Below are 21,947 nucleotides of genomic sequence, written 5' to 3' on the forward strand. Positions count from 1 at the left end.
CAGTCCCCCCCTCTCCACTGCCATTCAGTACTGTACATGCAATGCCCTTCAACACAGTATTAATTCTGAAGCTGGTTTAATGGTTATAACATCCCCCCAGGGAATCCTGGGAATTAAGATGATTTGTCAAGAGACTCTAAGCCCTATCACAGAGCTACAGTTTCCACATTTACTTGGATAATACGGTAAGTTTAAGCTAAATGGGTTTCAAGCCTATTTTGATTTGCAGCAGTGCAGAAATGTGATCAGCGTGAGGGCTCTGGCGGGGGCAGGGGGCATAGCTGCCAAGTTATCCCTTTTTTAAAGGGATTTTCCCTTATGCTGAATAGGCTTCCTTGCGAGAAAAGGGAAAACTTGGCAGCTATGGCAGGGGGGCAGCTTCAGGACTGCATCTTGTGGCACTCTTGCTGCTCACGAGCTCCTGGAGCTTGGCCTCAAGTTGCTTCACAGCTTCCACAATTTGACCCAGCTTGCTCAGGATATCTGGACGGCTGAGACATGGGGATGAAAGGGAATCTTCCAGCTGTTCCTCAGGGTCTGCAGGGAATTAAGTAAGATCAGCATCCAACACAGTAGGGTTAGAAATGAATTAATTAAACACCAAAATCAAAGCTGAGACTCTTGCGATGGACCCATCACCATCTTCTGTACTTCTCCCATGTGGAAACACAATCCATACAAATTCCGAAAACTTGATATTGCTACGCAGAATTACAAGGCACCGTAGTAATGTTTAGGCATTGGCAAGTCTTTCTCCACCTCTGTTTGATATGGCTTTGTTAATAGCTACCGTACCTGCCTAGTCACCTGGGGTGATAAGGCACACCACCTGCAGGCAAATCAAGGCAGGAGCTATTTGTATAGAAGAGAACAAAAGCCTTTCTTGTATGGTGCAAAATGTATGCCTTTAATGTACCCCAAATTACTAACATTATGTGGGGAGCAGGGGGAAGACAGGTGAGTGTCTTTTTTTTGACATCTAAGATTTATAGATGTTAGCTAGGCTGACTTAATTTTTAAAATGTGATTATAAACCCAATTAAACTGGAAATAAAATGAACCAATGTAGAAGGTAAAGGCTGCATATTGGAAGTTTCCAGAGGAAAACAAGCCTCCCTCTTTCGAAAGAAATGAAGGCTAGGAATAGATATTTACTGAAGGGGGTGGGAGTCAGAGAAAGAGCAGTGAAGAATGGGTGGAGATGGGTTTCTAGGATAGCCACGCAATTCTGTGTCAACCTGTGGCTATTTGCTATTGATTGTAAATTATTTCACTTGGAATTGATGGGTGCGGTTTTGTTTGATTCTTTGCTGATATTGTGTAGATAATATCATCTTGTGGCTGTGTGTGAAAGGGATTCTGCAGCTGTTATACTCTGAATTATAAGAGGATGGCAAGGTGACTTTTGTTGTACATTTGGATAATAATTGCCTTCAATCCAGCAATGTAGGAAATATAACTTTAAAAATGGAGCTGGGGAGATGAAAAAAAAATATATTATCGCCTGCCCCAGTAAAGAGTGCTGCATGATCCTGGGGCGTATTCCGAGGCAGCCAGACCTTAAAAGTAGTCCTGCTGGTGCTTGGTTGCACACACACACACACACACACACACACACACACACACACACACACACCACCTGCCACACCATCCACCTCTCTTACCTGCAACTTGCAAAGTCACTTCCCGGATGCGCACTTCCGGCGTGTATGTGACGTAGCATCTGTAGTTGCCAGAGTTTCCAGTGCCAACCCGGGAGATGAGCAAGGACGCGTTGCCATTCCCCAGCTCTTCCCGGCTCAGGCTGACACCTTCCCTGGAGGTGGTCACCACATCGTCAAATTCCGCCAGCTGCCTGCCCCGGTGGAACCAGAGGATTGTGAGTCGGCTGAGGTCCACGGTAGGCTCATCCACGGTAAAGATGCAATTCAGCAAGACATCATCTCCAACCGCAGCTTTCACCAGAGAGGGCTCGGCCTGCACTTGCAGCTTCCCGGCTGGGTCAAGCAACACAGAACAGACACATAAGAAGAGCACTCCTCTTCTTAGGAGTCAGGTCTCACAGTCAGCTGCCGTTTGGCAAGTGCTGAGAAATCAATGAATATGCAGGCATGTGCGAACTGGCCTTAGGGTGGCAGGCAGCGCATCCTACTTTATCGTTCCGTCTGGGTTGCTGCCTGCTTAACTGAGAAAGTACAACCATTAGACACCTGATAGCTCAGTTGGTTAGAGCAAGGTGCTGATGACACCAAGGTCGCAGGTTTGATCCCCATATGGGACAGTTGCACATTCCTGCATTGCAGGGGGTTGGACCATTGGGGTACCATTTCAGCTCTACAATTCCGTCTTCCATGTGACAAGGGCCTTGAAATGGACCATCAACACAGGTCAACAGTCTTCCCCAGGATGTTGAGATGGATTGCATTTTTGTTTCAATTATAGTGATTGTGTCTAGATTTTCATCCAAACATACAAATTAGCACATGCAGATTTTTACACAAATATATCTTTTTTTAAAAAAAGTTATGTGTTTCCTCTTTATCAGTGATGCCTATGTGGCTCTAAATAGAATGATTGGGGAAATCTAAGGACCATCTTAAACGGCATCAAACTGAGAAGCCATACAGCCAAAGATCATCCGGTGATCGGTCTTCCATGGGCCATCTTGCTTAAATAGCTCAGTAAGTGAGCAGATCTCTTACTTGTAGACTGTCCTGGGTTCAATCCATGCATCTGTATCTAAAAGCCTACCAGCTAAGAGGGTCGAGAAGAGACTTTTTCCAAATCCTTGGAAGGCTCTTGCCAGTCAAGTTACCGTACGCACCAACAGGCTCCAATTCAGATAAGCCAACTTAACTTCATTCAGGGGGTGCTTCCAGGCTTTCACTGTATTTGGGTGGGATATAGTCACATACTGTACAGGTAAATTCAGGTCCCACAACTGCAATGGATTGGGAGGTCTCGTGCAACAAACCTCCTTCCCCAAAAGGCCAGACTTCTTGCGATAAGGAAAGTGACAAGGAAAGGCATCGAAAGCGTTGGATTGCACTTGCTTCGGTGCAAGGCCATCTAAACACCTCTCAAACAAATCGGGACAAATGAGCAGGTCATCTGGAAAGACCTTGAGTCACCCCAATGGTGTTGATTTGAAATAGGTTCAGGGCAAGCAAAAGTTTTTCTTTATGAAACACACAGTTTACTTAATTCCACATTAAAAGACTGCCAAATTATATTGATAATTGCCTAGCAGCAAAAACTGCCCACAAGATTGCAATCTATTGATATATATTGATGTATATATAACTGGGAAAATGGAATCCCCATGTTGAAAGGTAATGTACCTGTGTTAAAGTACTGAAAGGCTGGGAGCACCAGGTTGCTCCCCAGATGACTGACAGTAGTTAAAAACAATGTGTCTGGTGGTTCACAAGCAAGTCACAAAGACAACACTGTCCACCCCCTCCTCTCTGCTCCTTTCTCCAGCCCAGCAACACTTCATGCCAAGTGCCAGCCCCTACAACCACTCCACTTAAGTGGTTGCACATTGCTTTCCAGAATAATGGATAATTGTGAATAATACTGCTGTATTAAGGGACGAGGGTGGCACTGTGGGTTAAACCACAGAGCCTAGGGCTTGCTGATCAGAAGGTCGGCGGTTCGAATCCCCGCGACGGGGTGAGCTCCCGTTGCTCGGCCCCTGCTCCTGCCAACCTAGCAGTTCGAAAGCACGTCAAAGTGCAAGTAGATAAACAGGTACCGCTCCGTCGGGAAGGTAAACGCCGTTTCCGTGCGCTGCTCTGGTTTGCCAGAAGCGGCTTAGTCATGCTGGCCACATGACCCGCAAGCTGTACGCCGGCTCCCTTGGCCAGTAAAGCGAGATGAGCACTGTAACTCCAGAGTTGTCTGCGACTGGACCTAACGGTCCGGGGTCCCTTTACCTTTACTGTTGTATTAAGACTGACTTCTTTGGGAAGTGGTGGGCACTCCTTGGCTGGAGTCTAGAGGACCATCTGCCCAGGGTGCTGCAGTCTGGAGATGGATAACCCATGGCCCTGCAGATGTTCTTGGACTCCCATCAGCCCCAGCCAACACAGCCAATGGTCATAGATGATGGGAATGTAGCCCAGACACATCTGGAGGGCCACTGGTACCACCAGCGACCTTGCAGTAGTGTCATCCTGCATTGAGCAGGTGGCTGAACTAGATCTTGGCCTCTAAAGTCTCTTCCAACTCTTAAGATGCCTTTGCTGCCCACCTCCTTCAATTTCAATGCAGGCAACTCACCGGCTTTTCCAAGGAAGCAGAAGGAGGTGAGGAAGATCAGTGTGAAGAAGCCCATCCCTGCAAGCAGTGGCTGTTCTTCTGGAGATTGTGGCAGTCCCTTACAGCACAGCAAAACACAGCCAAGGGGGCACGGCTTACGTGCCTGCTTCCATTATCAGCAGAGACAGCAGAGTGTGTGGGCACCTCAACACTCTCTGGCACCCCAAGATAACGGGGTGTTTGTGCTTGCCTGGCACTGCCCCTGTGATCTCAACCCTTTCTATCTCGGTTGTTGTCCCTACCCAGTATTCCCGTGGTTATTATGCAAGAAACATCTGGCCTATCTTGAATGCCAGTGGCGACTTGGGTGGGGAATAAAAATGGCATTTGCCTCAGGCAGATAGTCAGTTCAAGAACCTGGCTGCAGGGCATCACCCTCTGCCCCAAAGGTCTTGCGCCAAGAGGCTTGTGCTTACGAAACATATGGAAGATAAGATTAAGAGCGGCAGGGGCTGTGACTTGTTCCATATCCATCAGTGCATCCCAACTCCACGTAAGCAGAAGAGGTTCCCCCAACCAACGTTCCACTTAGACGCGAATGGAGGTGGGCAGGTGTGGGTATTATATGACTCTTGTTCACAAAATGAGCAGCAATACCTTCAGGACTCTGAATTCAAGGAAAAGCAAAAATAAAATAATCCAGTAGCCTGCATCCCCATCATCCTCTACTGCAGTGTTTCTCAACCAGTGTGCCTCCAGATGTTTTGGGACTACAACTCCCATCATTCCTGACCACTGGTCTTGCTAGCTAGGGATGATGGGAGTTGTAGTCCCAAAACATCTGGAGGCACACTGGTTGAGAAACACTGCTCTACTGTGTTGCACAGAAGGCAAGTGTTTCTCTGGAGTTTAGAAGGCACCCATACATTTTCTTTATTCTGATAAGCTTTTGGCCTCCTTTAATTTCCATCTCCTAGTGGATCTGTTTGATCGGCTTGATTTAATGCTCTCTTAAAAAAAAAAAAGACTTGTTACCAGTGCTTTCTTTCCTTAAAAAATGTCAATTCCCTACTCATATTGAAATACTGCCCCTCAATGAGGCCAAACTTAAATTCACAAAATGTTAGGGGTATGCGTACCCCTGCATACCCCCAGAAAAAAGCACTGCTTGTTACTTTAATGATGGAAACTGCCTAGGTTAGGGTTACCAGACACCCCCCGTTTCCGGCGACAGTCCACAGATTTGCAAATCTGTCCCCGGACAAATTCCGTCCCCGGAATGTCCCCAGATTTGCAAATCTGTCCCCGGGAAACGTGGCAGCGGCAACCTCAGCAGCCCAGAGCCAGCCTGGTAGCGCAGTTGGCTCTGGCTGGCTGCGGGCTGTTGGCTGCCACTGCCACTGCCGAAGGCGAACCAGGGATGTCTGGCGGTACAGCTCTCCTGCCCCCTTCCCCCTTTGTTTTGACTGATGGGGGAGGCTCGGGAGTTGCAGGCAGGTGGCTGTTGCCCAGGAGGGGCGCAAGGCACGTGGTTTCTCTGCCGGGCAAGGTGCAAATCCCTTCTTTCGCACCCTGTGAAACATAAATGCGCAGTTTTTTTAAAAACTCGGCAACGGCACACTGCCCACCCATGACTCCCGAGCCTGCCCCTGCCCTCTTCCCCCTTTGTTTTGACAGAACGGGGGAGGCTCGGGAGCTGCAGGGCGGGCAGCCATTGCCCAGTTTTTTAAAAACTCTGCGCATTTATGTTTCACAGGGTGCGAAAGATGGGCTTTGCTCGTTTATACAATATGCATGTGTGCTTGGGCCCAGGGTCTTTTCCTCACCATCCCCACTACTGACTCCCTGTTGCTACTCAGCTTCAAAAAAAGAAAAGAAAAAAGTGCCCTCGGATTTATTGAAAAAAATCTGGCAACCATAGCCCAGGTGCCACGCTTTTGAAAACTGAAAGATGGAGCATAAATAAGAGTGGATGAAGCACAGTGAGTCCACATAAAAAGCCTTTTGTGCAAGCACCCCAAGTCGAGGAAGCAAGAGTAAACTGTTGGGAATTGTCTCTAATACTCTGTCATCCCAAGTAACTGAATGCAGGCTGAAGTGCTCAAGGAAGCGAGGAACCGCTAAGGTTCATTTCAGTTGAAGTAGAAACCAAAGTTAGGATCCCAGTGCACTGTTTAGCGATTGCCAAGACTTATCTGTTCACCTGACCCCTGCAGACTCTGTTCAGACCCTTCTAGGCATCTCTCCCCATCCATAATCCTGCACCCATTCCCTTTCAAGTACAACAATGATGGAATTACCAGTTCTTTATTTAGCCAAGAGACATAAACAACCCAGAATGCTTTGCGGGCTTTGTGGGGAGGAAGTGTTAGAAGACCAGTTCCACATGGACAGTCAAGCTTCTGAATCTTGCTACCAAGATTCTATAGTATTGTGGAAAAATCTCAGGATGTGTCAGCCAAAGTGCAAAGGAGGGCAATAAGTTACGGCAATATTTGAAGATGACTGGGAAGACAGTGTCCTTAGGTCAACAAGGTAATGAATCCTGCATATAGGTGACTGGAGCAACCGGCAAATGAACCTTTCAACCTAGGGAGAAATAAATGTTGGTTAAGAGTCTACAAATGCTCAGAGGTAATTGCTGGCATGCAGGTTCTAGGGTTGCCCTCTATCATATATATGAAGCCACACCCCCACCCCCACACACCCCACCCGTACCCCACCCGAAACAGACACCAGAATCCAGATACCTCAGACATTCTCATAGTCCGGAGTGTCATCTTCACTTTCCCGATCACTGGTGCCACTGCCAACTACAGGAAAATGTAAGAGGACTTAAAATTACGACAGGGAGATATACGGCCCCACTCATAGCCCTCAGGCAATTAGCCAGAGAACTGGATAATGAGGGGCTATAGGGAAATTAAATGAGTGTGTTGCTGAAGGGAAGAACTTCCTAGCAGGCCCACACAGCAGGCTTTTTCTACTCACCAAAACAAGGACCCAGGATGGTAGCTTCTGGTTCTAGTACGTTGACATATTCACCTTTGACGGCGAGAGAAAATGGAAGATTTAATTAAGGTTTAATGAAGGCAGGGAGGTCAACAGTAGGGGGAGCCAGACCCAGTGATGGGTGGAACCAACTCATTCTAGTTTTCTCCACACCCTTCCTTCCTGCTGAGTTTGACAAGGGCAACCCTGAAATTAAGGCAGAAGAGTCTAGCAGATGGCGATACCTCTTGGACCACTTGTAAGGAAGGAGGTCATTAAAAGGGGTTGGGCTGAGGACAGACTGAGCTTAGTGGGGAAGTGCTCTGCTTGTCCTGACAGACCACCCTTCACTGCACCCACCTCAGGAGTGCCTCTCCCTTGCTCAGTCACAGCAGAGACAGCATAAAGGAGCTGGTTTAACTCAAGAAGACCCGGTTTCAAGTCCCCTTTCACAACCACAAAGCTCCTTGATTCAGCCTCAGGGATGGACACATAAGCAGTAGTTTATGTGGGCCATCTGCTCAGCACAATTAAACCTGCAGCACCCAGCATTTTTATGATTTTTGCCAAGAAGGTGTACTGCTTTGCAGGAGCTATGCAAATTATTATACTTTCTTCAAGAAATTGGAAGCAAGGGTGCTCATAGAAAGGTTTTTAAATATAAGTCTCCGGCAACTAGTGCAAAAGGGTTGGATCCAGCATTGGCTGGATCTTTCAGTTAGTTGCTTCTATCTGCAACCCTAAATGCCCTTACTAGGGAGTAAGCTCGACTGAATGCTCTGGGACACCAAAAAATGAACCTTCCACCCACCCGATTCTGCCTGGCCCTGATTCTGCCTAATGATACATCTAGCTGTGCCCGGCATGGCGTGTACAAACCCACCTCCATTTTCAATGCCATCCTATGCCCTCATTCCTGACTACCCGGGCCCCATAGATCTACTTTCCACACTCACCGGGCGAATTCCGCTCACACTCAAGCACATTCTCATACTGCCCCCCTAGGGAATCTGAAAAGGAAAAATCGGAAGCACTTTAAACACTGCCCTTTCCCAATTGTGTCCCATGTTACTTTCTCATTTAGAATCACTGTGATGCAGCAGTGATGGCCAAACATGGCCCTCCAGCTGTTTTGGGACTACAATTCCCATCATCCCTGACCACTGGTCCTGTTAGCTAGGGATGATGGGAGTTGTAGTCCCCAAAACAGCTGGAGGGTCAAGTTGGCTATCACTGGGTTAGGGTGTTGCAGCAGGACCTGGGAGACCAGGGTTCAATCTCCACTCAGCCAAGGGGCTTATTGGGTGACCTTGGAGCAGGCACTGTCTCTTAGCCTAGCCTACTCTGCAGGGTTGCTGTGAGGATTGAATGGGAGAGGGGAGGAGCCGTTTACATCTGAGTTCCTTGGATGTAAGGTGGGAGAGAGATGAATGCTACATTTAGATGACCCTGAATTTTAAGACAGATAGGTTACCACCATGCCCTCCAAGAGAACCCCAGCCCCGATGCCAGGAGGGAGTCAGTCCATCCCACCTGCTGCCAACTCACCTGTGGAAGCACCGTCTTCATTGCCTTGATCTGTAAGTGGTGCATCTGGCAGCACATCACTGGGGAAGAGAAGGGAAAAGAATCTTTGGTGCTGCGCTGATTCAAGAAATAAGCAGTTGACATGCTGAATGAAACCCAGCATTGCCTGCTCTGACTAGCAGCAGTTTTCTGAGGTCGAGGGCCAACACTGCTTATATATCTTCATTTGTACTGGAATTGCATTTTTAAGGTGTTTTTAGATGTTTTAGACATTTTATCGTTTGTGTCTTGCCATCCATTTATAACATATTAACTGCTGCTGGTTGAACATTTTTCATATTCCCCTGCCACCTTCCCTACTGCAAAATGCGCAATTTTTTTCCAAAGTGGATTTGATGTGCGAAAGCAGCGAAGTGCTTTGGTCCGCTGTAGTTGTGCAAATGTAAATTTGCCAGTATGCAGATTTAGAAAATGGAATCCGTTCTGCACAGTAGTGCAGATTTGGCTGGACTACAACTCCCATCACCCTTGGCCTTTGGCTGTGCTGGCTGGAGCTGATGGGAGCTGCAGTCCAACAACCACACATTCCCTATCCACTGCTTTAAGCAGTGAACAACACTGATTGAGCAAGCAGAAGAAAGGTGGTATATAATCCATCAAGCAGAGATGCTGGGGATTTTATAGATGCAGAGTACGTAGTGTGCCAACAGGTTCCTATGAATGACCCAGCTAAAATCCATTATAAGGTTTGACCTCTGACTCCCCCCCCCCAAAAAAAACACCAGACTTACATGTATGGAGGGACATAGTTGTCATCATTATCTTCATCATCAGTGGCACCAGCTTGTACTGGAAGCACAGAGACCGGATATGCATATGAGCTTACATTCACATATACTGGGAGCCCCCACCCCAACATTGAGCCAAAACCAGCCTGCGGAATCCAGTCACGATGAGGCACAGTCAAGTCCAAGAGCACTGCAAAACTGCAGAGCGAGTAGATGACTCATGCAAGTGAGCTAAGCTGTATATTCCAGAAAGTGGCCTTAAAACCAATAATTCCTACTCACCTTCACCTTGGTTTTCATAACTGGGAATGCTTTCTGAGATGGGGACATGCCACAAAGAGAAAAGGAGGGCACTGATTAAGCCTACCGAGTGCCTGCAGCTTCCCAGACCAATGCCATTTGCCCCTCCCCCCCGTTTCTATTTCATAGAAGTAGACCTTCAAAAGGCTATTCATCCCAGTGGCTAGATTCCCTGACCTCAGCCTTTAAAGGCTTTGGTAGGAAAGAAGCCCCCCAATCCCTCCACTTCCTAAACCTTGCAAAAAGAAAAAAAACCCATTTCCTTCACAACTCACCATTATCCCTTTCAACTTTGTATGATGGTACTGGATAGGAAATACTGCATGGGGGGCATCTGCTGTGATTGTGAACAAAGAGGGAAAGGGGTTAATACAGGTACGAAAGTGGCCATGGAATAACAAGGGGACCAAGATGATGCTCCCAACATGCTTTTCTTATTCCAGCCATCACCCCCACTTTGACGAGGAATCCATAGGTGGTGGAAGAATGCCAACTGGAGATATTCTCTGAAGCTGAAGGCAAGTGATGCTTTTGCATCTAAATGTACTGTATATTCCTGCGTATAAGACTACATTTTAACCCAGGAAAATCTTCTCAAAAGTCGGGGGGGGGTCGTAGGTTTTTTTAAAATTTTCTCTTATCAACTGCCCCGTGTGAAAGATATTAGGGAGGTTTTTTACGTTTGATGTTTTATCATGTTTTTAATATTCTGTTGAGAGCCACCCAGAGTGGCTGGGGGGAAAACAAGCCAGATGGGTGGGGTAATAATAATAATAATAATAATAATAATAATAATAATAATAATAATGGGTGATGCACTGGGAAGGGTTCAGAGTCAGGCTCTTATTTGCCCAAGCATTTTGGAGGACCTCTGAGCTAGAATTCTGCCTTACTCTATGATGTAAACATCAGAACAGTTGGATGCATTTCACACCAGGGGGTAGGGAGGGAGCATGGATGTCTTTACATGGTTTATGTTTTCAAACCAGATCAGAGCTGGTTAGGAGGGACACACACACACACACACACACACACACACACACACACACACACACACTATTTCTCAAGAAACTACAGGATCAATGTGGGCAGTGGTGAACATTGTACGCATACAGCTTTACAAACCTGCGGTGACTGACATGCTGATGTTCCCCCACATGCAAAATACATTTGCTTGCGTGCAGACATACAGTGGTACCTCTGTTTCCAAACATAATCCGTTCCAGAAGACCGTTCTGAGTTCTGAAACATTTGAAAACCGAAAACTCAATAGCCAACACCTAGGCCTCAGGATCAGCCGCGTGGCATGTTCGACTTCCGAGGCGTGTTCGAAAACCAAAGCATTTACTTCCAGGTTTATGGCATTCGAAAACCGAAATGTTCATCGACGGAGTTGTTCGAAAATTGAGGTACCATTGTAATAGAGGGGCAAGGCTTTAAGCACATGTGCTCACTCACAGAAACAAGCTTATTCTTTGCTCAAAACAGAAGTGTATGGTGTTGGGGATGCCTGGGTGGACAGATGCTCAGCAAGCAGCTCGCAAATTGTTCAGGAATTGCTTACCTCCACACGTCTGGTTGGGATGAAACGGCAGGCCAAGGTGGGGCTGAAAGGTTGAAGAAAGAGAAGAATGCAGATGCCATCACCTGAGAGGATTACATGAGATCCTAGCTTTTGGCTCACCTCCCATGCCCCACCCCCACCCCCAAAAAGCAGCAGCATCACAAAGGCCACACTCAAGTCTTTAATGGCTTGGGAGGACCAGGTAAATTGAAAGGTTATCTTCTCCCACATGCACACCCACTCAAACCTTAAGTTCCTCTCTTCAGAGCCAGAGGCCCTACCTCATTGGCCCTGCCAGGCTACAGGAGGGGGCAGCTTCTAGGGAGAAGGCCTTTTTGATGGTGGCACCTCTGATCCAAAAGGGCCTCCCCAGAGAGAGCTGCTTGCCCATCAGGTTTGTGGCCTTTTTGGCACAAGGGGAGAAATTTGTTTTTATCCATCCAGGCCTTTAAAAACAATTTGAATTTTAAAACAACACAAGATCTGGGCTCTAATGGTGTAAGCTGCATTTGGTAAATTCCTAACAGAACACATTTTCCTCCAATTTTTTACGCTGTGTTGGCACAGTTTTAAACGTTTTAAAATTATGATGTGTTTTATTTTTGTTTCACAAACCACATAAGGGAATATGTTTTGATGGGCAGCCATGGGCATCTGGTAGCAAAGTTTTTCAAAAGTTTTAAAGAAGATACAGGAGACCTCAATACATTAATCAGGACTGCTGTTTGATAAGTTTACAATCCCAATTAAAATTGCTTTCCCCTGCACTGTTGTGAATAAATCCTGCTCATTTCACCAGTTTTTCAATGCGTATTGAATGGTGTGCTTTGTCATTTATATTCTGATGTACACTGCAGTGTGTTTGGTGGGGGAAGTCTTCTTTCTGGTCAGGTAAAATCTGGTTTAACTGTCAGTGGGGGACCTTAACTGACAGCGGAGGAGGGGCTGGAGATGGAACTCTCAGTATGCAAAAGAAGGATAGAAGATATGCATATTCTGGTTGGTGGTTGCAGGTTTAGAATGTTTAATTATACAGTGTGATTGGCTGGGGCTAGACTGGGGGACTATAAAGCTGGGTGCTGGCCAGTCAAGGAGCTCAGTCCAGGCTGGATCACGGAAGAGGAAAGAAGAAGACCTGAGGGGAAGGGAGAGTGGCCAAAGACTGGCTGGGGTAAGTCATGTGAATCACTTGGCTTAGGCTGAAGAGCAGAGAGGAACCACTCAACATTTACAGCACCAAGAGGCAGTGGCGGAGGAAGAGGGGTGTGGTGGGGGCTGTCCGCCCTGGGTGTCATCCCTGAGGGGAGGGGACACTGCCCCCCGCCCCCTGGGACATTTGCCATGGGCCCAACTAGCCCCGCCCCCAGCTTGCCCCACCCCCGGGTGCACAGCATGTTCGCTGCTCCGGGTGCCAGAGCAGCTAGCTCCGCCTCTGCCAAGAGGGCAGGGGTACATGACACTTTTGGCTGCTGGACTCTGGTGTCTGGAATGAAAGCAAGAGTATAGATTCCAGTACAGTAAAAGAAGACATGTGCTTCTCAGTACATCAGTAGGGGTTAAAACAAAGGCTTCAGTGAAAGTCCTCAGTTATAGTGTTGGTGAGGCACAACCAGGGCGAAGTAAATACAAGGGCAATCTGGCAAAAGTGTTTTAATGGGGTAACTAACTGCTTTCTCAAAGCTGTAATAGTAGTGCAAAGTAAGCTTTTGGAATCAAAGTAAAGTGGTACCTCGGGTTACGAACACGATCTGTTCCGGGACGCAGTTTGTAACCCGAAATGGTCGTAACCCAAAGCGCCATTTTGCGCATGCGCAAAGCGCAATTTCTGCGATTTTTGTGCTTTACGCATGCGCAAACCGTGCGCGCTGCTTCTGTGCATGCGCAGAACACGCGCACAGCGAAAATACTTCCGGGTTTGCGGAGTTCGTAACCCGAGGTGCTCGTAACCCGAGGTACGACTATAACACTAACAAATTAGTACAGTGTATAACCATCTAAAAAGACAGTACTATATTAAAGTTACCCCATAAGCTGGTGTACTATAGAAGCTTGCAATACATAGATGTTAATACCTTTGTTAAATATAGTAACTACGGACCACGCCTATATCGCAGTTACCATTAGGATTATTGGTGCGTTAAAGGTGCAAAGGGTATAAGTGATATTAAATGCTGGCAGTGGTAAGGTTTTAGGAAAACCACTAAGTGGGAGTTGGGTTTTGTTAATACAGTCATACCTCCGGTTACGGCCGCTTCAGGTTGCGCGTTTTCGGGTTGCGCACCGTGCTGAACCCGGAAGTCCCGGAATGGGTTACTTCCGGGTTTTGGCGCTCACACATGTGCAGAAACACTAAATCACACTTTGCGCATGTGCAGAAGCGCCAAATCGCGACCCGCGCGTACGCAGATGTGGCGCTGCGGGTTGCAAACGTGCCTCCCGCACGGATCACATTCGCAACCCGAGCGTCCACTCTAAAATAAGTAAGGAAATAGGCCCTATCGCCTCACCACAGCTATTATATTAGTCTGAGGGAGGGGGTTCCCAATGAAAATTTGGAGAGGGGAGTCACATGCACAGCAGCTCATGGCTATTAAATAAACAAAACAAAACAAAACCCCTGACATTCTCACAAATTAGTATCACATGTAGTTTGCTTCTGACTGGCAATGGGCCAAAAGATCATGCCGTGTTGAATTTAAGAGTATCAGAAGAGCCTACTAGATCAGGCCAATGGCCCATCTAGTCTGGCATCCTGTTCACAAAGTGGTCAACAGCACTTTCACTTCCTGTGGTTTCCAGCAACTGGTATTCAGAAGCATTGTTGCCTCCAACTGTGGAGGTAGACCATAGCCATCAATGGCATTTCAGATCTAAAAGCTGTAAGTTTGGAGCAGAGGATATTGTTAGGAATCCTGTAAGATTGTGGCTTGTCAAGGTGGTGGTGGTGCTGAGGCAGAACAGTGGGGCAGATTTGTTCAATGAGACCCCATATGGCTGTATCAGCTTCCCAGAGACTTCAGTGATGGTAAAGAAGAAGAAGAAGAAGAAGAAGAAGAAGAAGAAGAAGAAGAAGAAGAAGAAGAAGAAGAAGAAGAAGAAGAAGAAGAAGAAGAAGAAGAAGAAGAAGAAGAAGAAGAAACAACAACAACAACAACAACAACAACAACAACAACAACAACAACAACCAAGAGCAGATAAAGCAGGAGACTACAAGCCAGCCTTTCAATTTAAAAATAGTACTGAATGGGCAGCTACTCACAGGGAGGACGTCGTATGTTGAAGGTTTTACTCCGTGCACTAGTTGAAGGTCTGTGGGGGCAATGCATTAATCATTCTTCTTTTCACGGACAGTACAGGAATCATGCTTGAGAGACATATCACTCTGCTCCCCAAAACAGCACAAGAAACTCTCCCCTTCCAGGTTTTGGATGAAACATCAGAAGCTATTTTCTGCAGAGCCAGGCCATTGGCCAACCTCACTCTGTAGAGAACGGCCTGCACCATGGATGGGGAACCCCGGGCTCTCCAGCTACTGTTGGGACTCCCAACGTCCACCAGCCTCAAGCCCCACCCTCCCAATAGCCAGGGAGTATTATAGTCTAGCAACTTCCGGAAGGCCACAGGGTTCCTTATCCCTGGGGTCTACACTGACAGACATGGGCTGTACAAGGTTTCAGATCAGAGGCTTTCTCAGCCCTACTAGGAGATGCCAGGGACTGAACCTGGGACCTTCTGCATGCAAAGCACTTGAAAGAGTAGCATGCTAACACCACAAACAATTTCCCTTTCCTCCACTGTATCAAAAAGTGGCCTTCATGCAGTATCCATGTGCTTTGCGACTTTGGGAATTGTATATTAGAGTTGGGGTGAGGGGAGTAGACAGAAGGCAGGACCTCTGTACCTTCCTAGTGGTGCAAAAGAGAAGAAATGCACCTTTTCCTTCTGGGGTAGAAGCTGCCCGTTGCATCTGGCCACCTTAGAACATGCATCCATTTTCCAAACCCCTCCCCAAGCTCTGGTTTGCGCGCGCACACACACACACATACATTTTACCCCCAAAGTAAACCCCAATCAGTCACTAACTTACTTACTTGTACTGGTAATCATCAACAGATGGTGCTGTTGTGAGAGAGGGAAAGAGACACCAATGTAATTAAGAAGTTCACTGGGGGGAGAGCAATGAATGGAGAAGTCGGGAACTGTTTGCTCCTCAGGGAAAGGAAGTTTGGGGAGGGCAGAAGAGACTTAACTGTCTAATTCAGGGTCCTGGCAGTCAATGCAAAGCACAAGTAGAATCGCCAGAAGTGGGACAGTAAATGCCAGCACCCAGAAGATGTCATCCATGCCACCTGCAAGGGGGACAGTAGCAGTATCTTGGAGTCAGGGCAGGTGCAAACTCCAAGGCGAAAAACAGCATTGAGCAGCTTAGCGGCACAACATGTCAATAGCCCTGTGGGGAAACAGCCAAATTCAAGTTCTCGGTGTGTGTTAAACAGATAATGAAACCAAATATAACTGTTTGTCCCGGTCCCTATCCACCCAGAAAATCCAGCTTATTGAAATGTCTTATTCAGAATTTGAGTTTTGACAGTGTTTGGGTGTCATAGTGGGTTTTCACACTATGTAGTAGCAGCAGCATGCCACAAAAGATAGCGGAGTGGGGGGGAGGAGAACAGCTTGGGCTTGCTTACATTGTGATGTGGTAGCAGCCCCTTCGCTAGGCCCGATGAATGCTGGAATGTTAGGAGACAGGGCAGCAGAGAGGCATTTGTTCTCTCTTCCTGAATGGGAACTTGACCATTCAGTATCCAACAGGTAGAGGAAGGAGCGTCTTGGTTGCTGTTCTTCAGGCCAAAGCCTTAGCAGGTGTGGACGTCTCAACTGGTAGACCATGGAATGATTGGCAATAGATTGGCAAGTGTTTTTCACTCCAGACAACAGTTAACAAAAAGATTCCCCCCTCCAAATTTAGGTTGTTAGAATCCCCGTTCTACAGCCACGTGCTAATTTTTATTCATATATGTTCATATATATGTGTGGCTCATGGGGTTCAAGAAATAACTGGCTCCACCCCACTGGCCACTATTTTGTGTCTGACTCTGACCCAAGCTACTGTTTTGTGTCCGCCTCTGGCCAGTGAACTGTGGGGTTCTAGCAAAAATCCAAAGTAGATTCTAAAAAAACGCAAAGTTTGCCAGGCCTGCACTACAATAATGCTCTTCAAATTTCCTATCACGGAATCCTTTTTACAGCCTTCCACTTGCCTGCCAATAATTATTGCCCAATCTGCCAATGAAGCGCTGGCAAATCACAAAGGAAAGCGCAAGGCTTTTTTTCTGCCTTGGTCAAATTTAAAAGCCCTCCCTCATTTTTTAAAAAAATTTGAGTAGCGCATCATGTTGTCTCAGTGAATGCTCTGCAAATTTATACAGTCTAAATTTCATTTTGGCATTTCAGTAAGCAACTCACTGATAGTCTTGTGCACTGTGTTCTGCTCTAGCTAGACTAACGACTTATCCCAAACTCCTAGGGTATAAACAGATATAAGAATCCCAGTTTAGCCAATGGCTGGCATCCGTCTGTGGAAGCAAAGAAAAAAAGAGGGGGAGAGAACTCCCAAAATTGTAGCAAAAAGTTATCTTCATGATACTTATATAGCTTAGGCAGGTGCCCCAGCAGGCCTGCATAGCTTGTCTGAGGCCGGGGCGGGAGTCCTTGGTCGGCTGAGAGGCCCAGGGCGTTTTCTGCATGACAGCTTAAGTCTTTCAGGGCTCCCCAGCTGGCTTAGCCCTCCGAGACCTTGGCTGCCCCCTTCCTCTGCATCAGCCTGCGTTCTGGGGGATTTGAGTCCCAAAGAGTTGCTGTTTGACTCTGTGGGTAGGTTGGCTCTAGGGAAACATTCTAGGGCTAGGCTGAATACTCTGTTCACTCAGGGCGGAACAACATGGCCTATAGGGCCTCACCATTGCCCTGTGTGCACAGAGATATACTGAGCCTTACGCAACCTTGTTCCCTTATGATTTGCAGCTGGAAGGCAATCAATAGTGCAGAGAGAACTCTCTTTCAAATGCATGTGCTAATCCCATCGTTACTGATAGACCACAGAGATCACCACATATCAGCCAGGGAGGCGAGAACAGGAGGGAGCACAACAGAGCGAGCAGTGGTCCTGTGAAAATAACCCAATTGACAGGCCGCTTAACTGCATGCAGCAGCAGGGTGCACAAGAAATCTCCAAGATGCTGGGCCAAAAGAAAATGGTTGAGGTGGGTGGGTCAAGGCGGCTTTAGAAAGAAGGGATCCCCCAAATTCAATACAAGCTTGGAGATACAAATGGGGTTCTAGGCTATGATCCACAGTACCTTTCAGCAGGATGCTAATTCACAAAGTCAAGGCAGGTATACACATTCTGGAGTTGAGCAAGAGACAACAGACAGACAACAGCATCATGGTTTGCCGCAAAAGTGACCACGACGGGGAATAGATAGGGAAGTTAGCTAACAGAATTGCTTTCAGATGTGTCTATTAGGAGACATTTGCACTCAAATCAATTTTCTTGAGGCTTTTTTTTAAAAAAAATTGCAAATTAATGTGGAGAACTGAACATAAGACTAAAAATGAGAAAAAGAGAGAAACCCAAATTGATAGGGTTTTGCCATCCCCAGCTGCCTGAAAGGAGCAGTGTATGTTTGTGTGTGGAGATCTCACTCATTTCCCTAAATACACATAGTTTTGCAATGCAGTTTCCCCATATACAATGCCTTTTCCCTTGTACATGCCTTTTAAATGCAAACATTACCCCAGTATACACATTTTGTTATGCACTGCTTGGTTAGAGAATTGCATTGCAAAATTCAGAAGAGTGCGAATTTCAAAAGATGGCTTTGTTTCAGTTCATGTACAGCTTCAGTAAGTGTGGATTAGGTAGGTTCACTTAATGCCAACAGAGAAAAGCCAACTGAATTGGATTTCTCCCCCACCCCTAGTCTGTAGGCACCTGAGGCAGCCACTGTGTTGAAGCCAAACTGGCCTGGGTCTAGGAACCCTCCCCACGCCTCCTTGAGCACCAGGGAAGAGAGACAGATGTAAACAAAATAATTTAAAAATGGACATAGGTTTTGTCAAGGTACTCCAACTAAAAAGATTGCTGTGGACTAGAAACTTAAGTGGATTAAATTGCTGGGTTAGGAGGTATAGTGGAGACAGCTCAGTTGTGAATGAAACAACATCATAGAGCTGACACTTCTATACTTGGGTGTTGGCATGTCCTGAGACACTAGAAGTGGCTTTTGCCAGCTGCACATGGTACAAAATGTGCTTTGATCATTCCTGGTCTAGGAGAATTTACAGTAATTCAGGCACTGGTGACTTCAAGATTGGATTACTGCAATGCACTTTATGTGGGGCTTCCCTTGAACTGAACCTGCAAACTTCGGTTAGTGCAGCACAGTTGCTGGCAGGAATGAGACCCTTCCTGCAGCCAATCAGAAGCCACGCTTTGGTTTTTGAACATTTCGGAAGTCAAACAGACTTCCAGAATGGATTCCGTTCAACTTCCAAGGTACGACTCTATCTCAGTGATGGAGAATCTGCTTTGCATGCAGAAAGTTCCAAGTTTAATCCCAGGCATCTCCAGGTAGGGCTGGGAAACAAACCCTGGGGAGCTGCTGCCAGTCAGTGTTGACAGTAATGGGCAAGATGGACCAATAGTCTGATTCAGTCTAAAGCAGCTGCCTCTGCGGCTCCTATTTGGGGTATAAATGTTGTTAATAAAAACCTCCACACACAACCATCCAAATGTTTTACCAGATACTACATTCCATGCCACATTTCCTACAGAGAAAACCTGTTCCAGAACCCCGAGGTTGTAAGTGAAGGTTCTTTGATGTGCCCCTCCCCCAGCATAGAAAAAAAGTGTGTGGGAACAGCCGTGGGAGCAAGGGTGACTCACGCCAGTGACAGCAACCCACAGCCGGATTTGGGCGCCAGTGCAAAAAGCCTCGCTCTGTGTTGTGGGTGCCGTAGGAGGGAATTTGCAGCTGCAACTCTGCAGCTGCAAGGCTGCAATGTCTTGCTTGGCGGAGGGGGAGAAGAGAAGTTAGCAGAGACCTTCTAGGCGCCACTCATGATTCAGTAGGTGGGAGGGGGCAGGGAAAGGGATGGGGCCTGCGATAAACCTATGGTTTGACACCTCTGAATAATGCCAAACTCTCTCCATACACACACACACACACACACACACACACACACACACACACACATGGTCTCCCCACTTCTACTCCCTTGATTGGAGCACTGGCAACAAGCCAAAGTGACCACAAACCACGAGTTCCGTTACTGGGTGGAAACTGGCTTGTTGGAGGGAACTGGAGGAAAATGGCAAAACGAAGGGGTGGGAAAGTTGGTTGGGGGCGGAGGGTGCCAGGCCAAAATTTGAGGGAGGTTGTTATGTGGATGCGTCTGTCCTATTTCTTTCGCCCTCTTCTATGTAGCGTTACTCGTTTATTATGCCCCACACCCTTCAAAGCGAACCCAGTTTCAGAGATGGATAAAACGGAGGGAGGGAGGGAGTGAATGCAGTAGCAAGACAGAAAAAAGATTGTGATCAGAACAGGGGGTGGGGGAGGCACAGAGCAGGAAAAGAAGCACTTTGCGCAATGAAGAAAAACAATTTATTGCTTCCCGCTGTTCATCTGGGTTTGAATTTGCATTCCTACGCACCCTGGTGGGGCAATGGGCACAGCCTAGCTAGCAACAAGGGCCATGGACCCAAGATTATAGCCAAAGTGAACTAAACAGTTTACTGGTGTATGACTACACCACCTCCAACACATCGTTTTCAATTCTCAATTATTTCTATATTTTGCAGTGTCAAAACTGAATTTTTACAAACTTGAGTCGGTGGTCCCGGTCACTGGTTACGCTACACTCACTGGGACGCTTGGGAGGAAAAAAGTCAGACTCCAAACTAACACCCACGTGAAAAAGTCTTTTCCGTCTCCCCCCAGAATCCCACCCCCCCTCAGCCCAGCCATTTGCACTGCCATTCCTGCCTCTTTGTGCCCCCTGCACAATTCCAGAAGCTGGAACTCAGCTCCTTCTGCCATGGGACCCAGGGACCAGAACCCAACCACCTAGAATATGGCATTGCCAGGACAAGGGTCAGCACCTAAGTACTCCTCCTGCACCACCACTGCCTCCACCTCCTCCTCTTCCTCACTCACATCAGTGAAAACTCACATCTGGGGTTCCCAGTTCACGCCTGGATGGAGCCTTCTTTTCTCTGCTGTCGCTGAGGCGGTGCTGCTGTTTGATTGCTTAGGCAGGAAGGAAGCACCACAGCCGCCAGCAGGAAGTCGAAGGGCAGGTGCACTAAAATATGACATTTGGGGGAGGAAGAGAAGGCACATCTTCTTGGTAAATCTGTCGCATTCAGAAGCTCTGGAGATATCAGCCAGACGTCGGGGGCCTCTAAGACTTCGCCAATCCTTAGTCTGTACCAGATCCAACTGCAAGACACCCCAGAACTTGCACTGAGAAATGTGCAACTCCTAAGTTCTCTCCCAAGTACAGAAGGGGCCTTGTATGCACATATACCAGAGGACAAGTTTTATATGCTCAGTAGAATCAAGTGGTGAAGCCTTTTCTGGGCTGTACCATTTCAGGCTGCAGGGGTGTGTGCGCAATTTGCACATGTCAATGCTTTTCTGATGGTGGGGAGCCTTCCCATACATAAAAGAACGAATGACATCTACATGCCAAGCTGGATGCAGTGAGGCCTGTGCATTTTATCCAGATATGTGCCCCATCTATATATGATGTGAGATTGGAGGGGCATCTATTTTTATAGGAAATAGAAAATAAAAAGAAACCCACTTCTCCTTACCTGACTGCACCCTGGCTTGCAAAGCATGTTAAACATACTTCTTGTAGAACTACACACACACACACACACACACACACACACACACACACACACACAAATGGGAAGATGGGTTTGACCTAACCTGTCAACCTGCTGTTTTTCAATGTGCAGGGAAGTTTACAACCCTCTCCCTACTCTTCTTCAAGAAAGATGGTACAGTCCAGGAAAAGGCATTTGGCGCTTCTGCCGACGACATGAAATAAATCTATGGGAAAGAGATTCACCAGCTTCTTTGTGCATTGAGCAGTGGAAAAAACAATGTATCTCACCCTGCTTTCCCCCACCCCACTGGCAAAGAAACATGGCTGATATGAAGTTCGTACTAATCAAGAGACTCTCATTCTTCCATTAAGCCCCTGGGGGTTTCCTTCAACCTCTCCACAAGGGCAGTTCAAATCTCATTTCCATTCTTTGCTTCTTTGCCACCTGCAAATGCTACAGATCGTTCATTCCTCAAGGATTAACAGGCATGCAAATCATCACACACACCTTTGACCTCAAGCCAACATCTGTTCCGAAGCGTAGAAGAGCAGCTATAGGTGGTGGTGGGACATCTTTCAAAACCAGTAATAAACCATACCAAAGCAAT

At 47.0% G+C, this 21,947-nt stretch overlaps 2 protein-coding genes across 22 annotated transcripts; both read right to left on the reverse strand.

The window, feature by feature from the left end:
* Nucleotides 1-59: 59 nt before the first annotated feature.
* Nucleotides 60-4,545, reverse strand: LOC118095264 (CD276 antigen). Its single transcript, XM_035136364.3, has 3 exons — nucleotides 4,285-4,545; nucleotides 1,665-1,997; nucleotides 60-537 (listed from the first exon to the last, which is right to left on the reverse strand). Exons 1-3 carry the CDS (start codon nucleotides 4,337-4,339, stop codon nucleotides 362-364), a joined length of 564 nt encoding a protein of 187 aa, XP_034992255.1. The 5' UTR covers nucleotides 4,340-4,545; the 3' UTR covers nucleotides 60-361.
* A 2,009-nt stretch (nucleotides 4,546-6,554) lies between these two features.
* Nucleotides 6,555-21,840, reverse strand: LAT (linker for activation of T cells). Of its 21 annotated transcripts, none has more exons than XM_088656082.1 (15): nucleotides 21,441-21,840; nucleotides 20,674-20,805; nucleotides 16,125-16,314; nucleotides 15,684-15,782; nucleotides 15,525-15,552; nucleotides 14,693-14,742; nucleotides 11,434-11,476; nucleotides 10,145-10,206; nucleotides 9,852-9,884; nucleotides 9,573-9,630; nucleotides 8,803-8,861; nucleotides 8,211-8,264; nucleotides 7,255-7,308; nucleotides 7,014-7,076; nucleotides 6,555-6,852 (listed from the first exon to the last, which is right to left on the reverse strand). In XM_088656082.1, exons 4-14 carry the CDS (start codon nucleotides 15,775-15,777, stop codon nucleotides 7,015-7,017), a joined length of 597 nt encoding a protein of 198 aa, XP_088512208.1. In that variant the 5' UTR covers nucleotides 15,778-15,782; nucleotides 16,125-16,314; nucleotides 20,674-20,805; nucleotides 21,441-21,840; the 3' UTR covers nucleotides 6,555-6,852; nucleotide 7,014. The 21 variants fall into 21 exon arrangements, with proteins under 21 accessions (XP_088512208.1, XP_088512217.1, XP_088512211.1 ...); XM_088656091.1 differs by having other exon boundaries at nucleotides 10,145-10,203; nucleotides 21,441-21,576; XM_088656085.1 differs by having other exon boundaries at nucleotides 20,658-20,805; nucleotides 21,441-21,576.
* Nucleotides 21,841-21,947: the final 107 nt, after the last annotated feature.

This window comes from Zootoca vivipara, chromosome 12 (genome assembly GCF_965207765.1).
Source record: "Zootoca vivipara chromosome 12, rZooViv2.hap1.1, whole genome shotgun sequence".
NCBI lineage: Eukaryota > Metazoa > Chordata > Lepidosauria > Squamata > Lacertidae > Zootoca > Zootoca vivipara.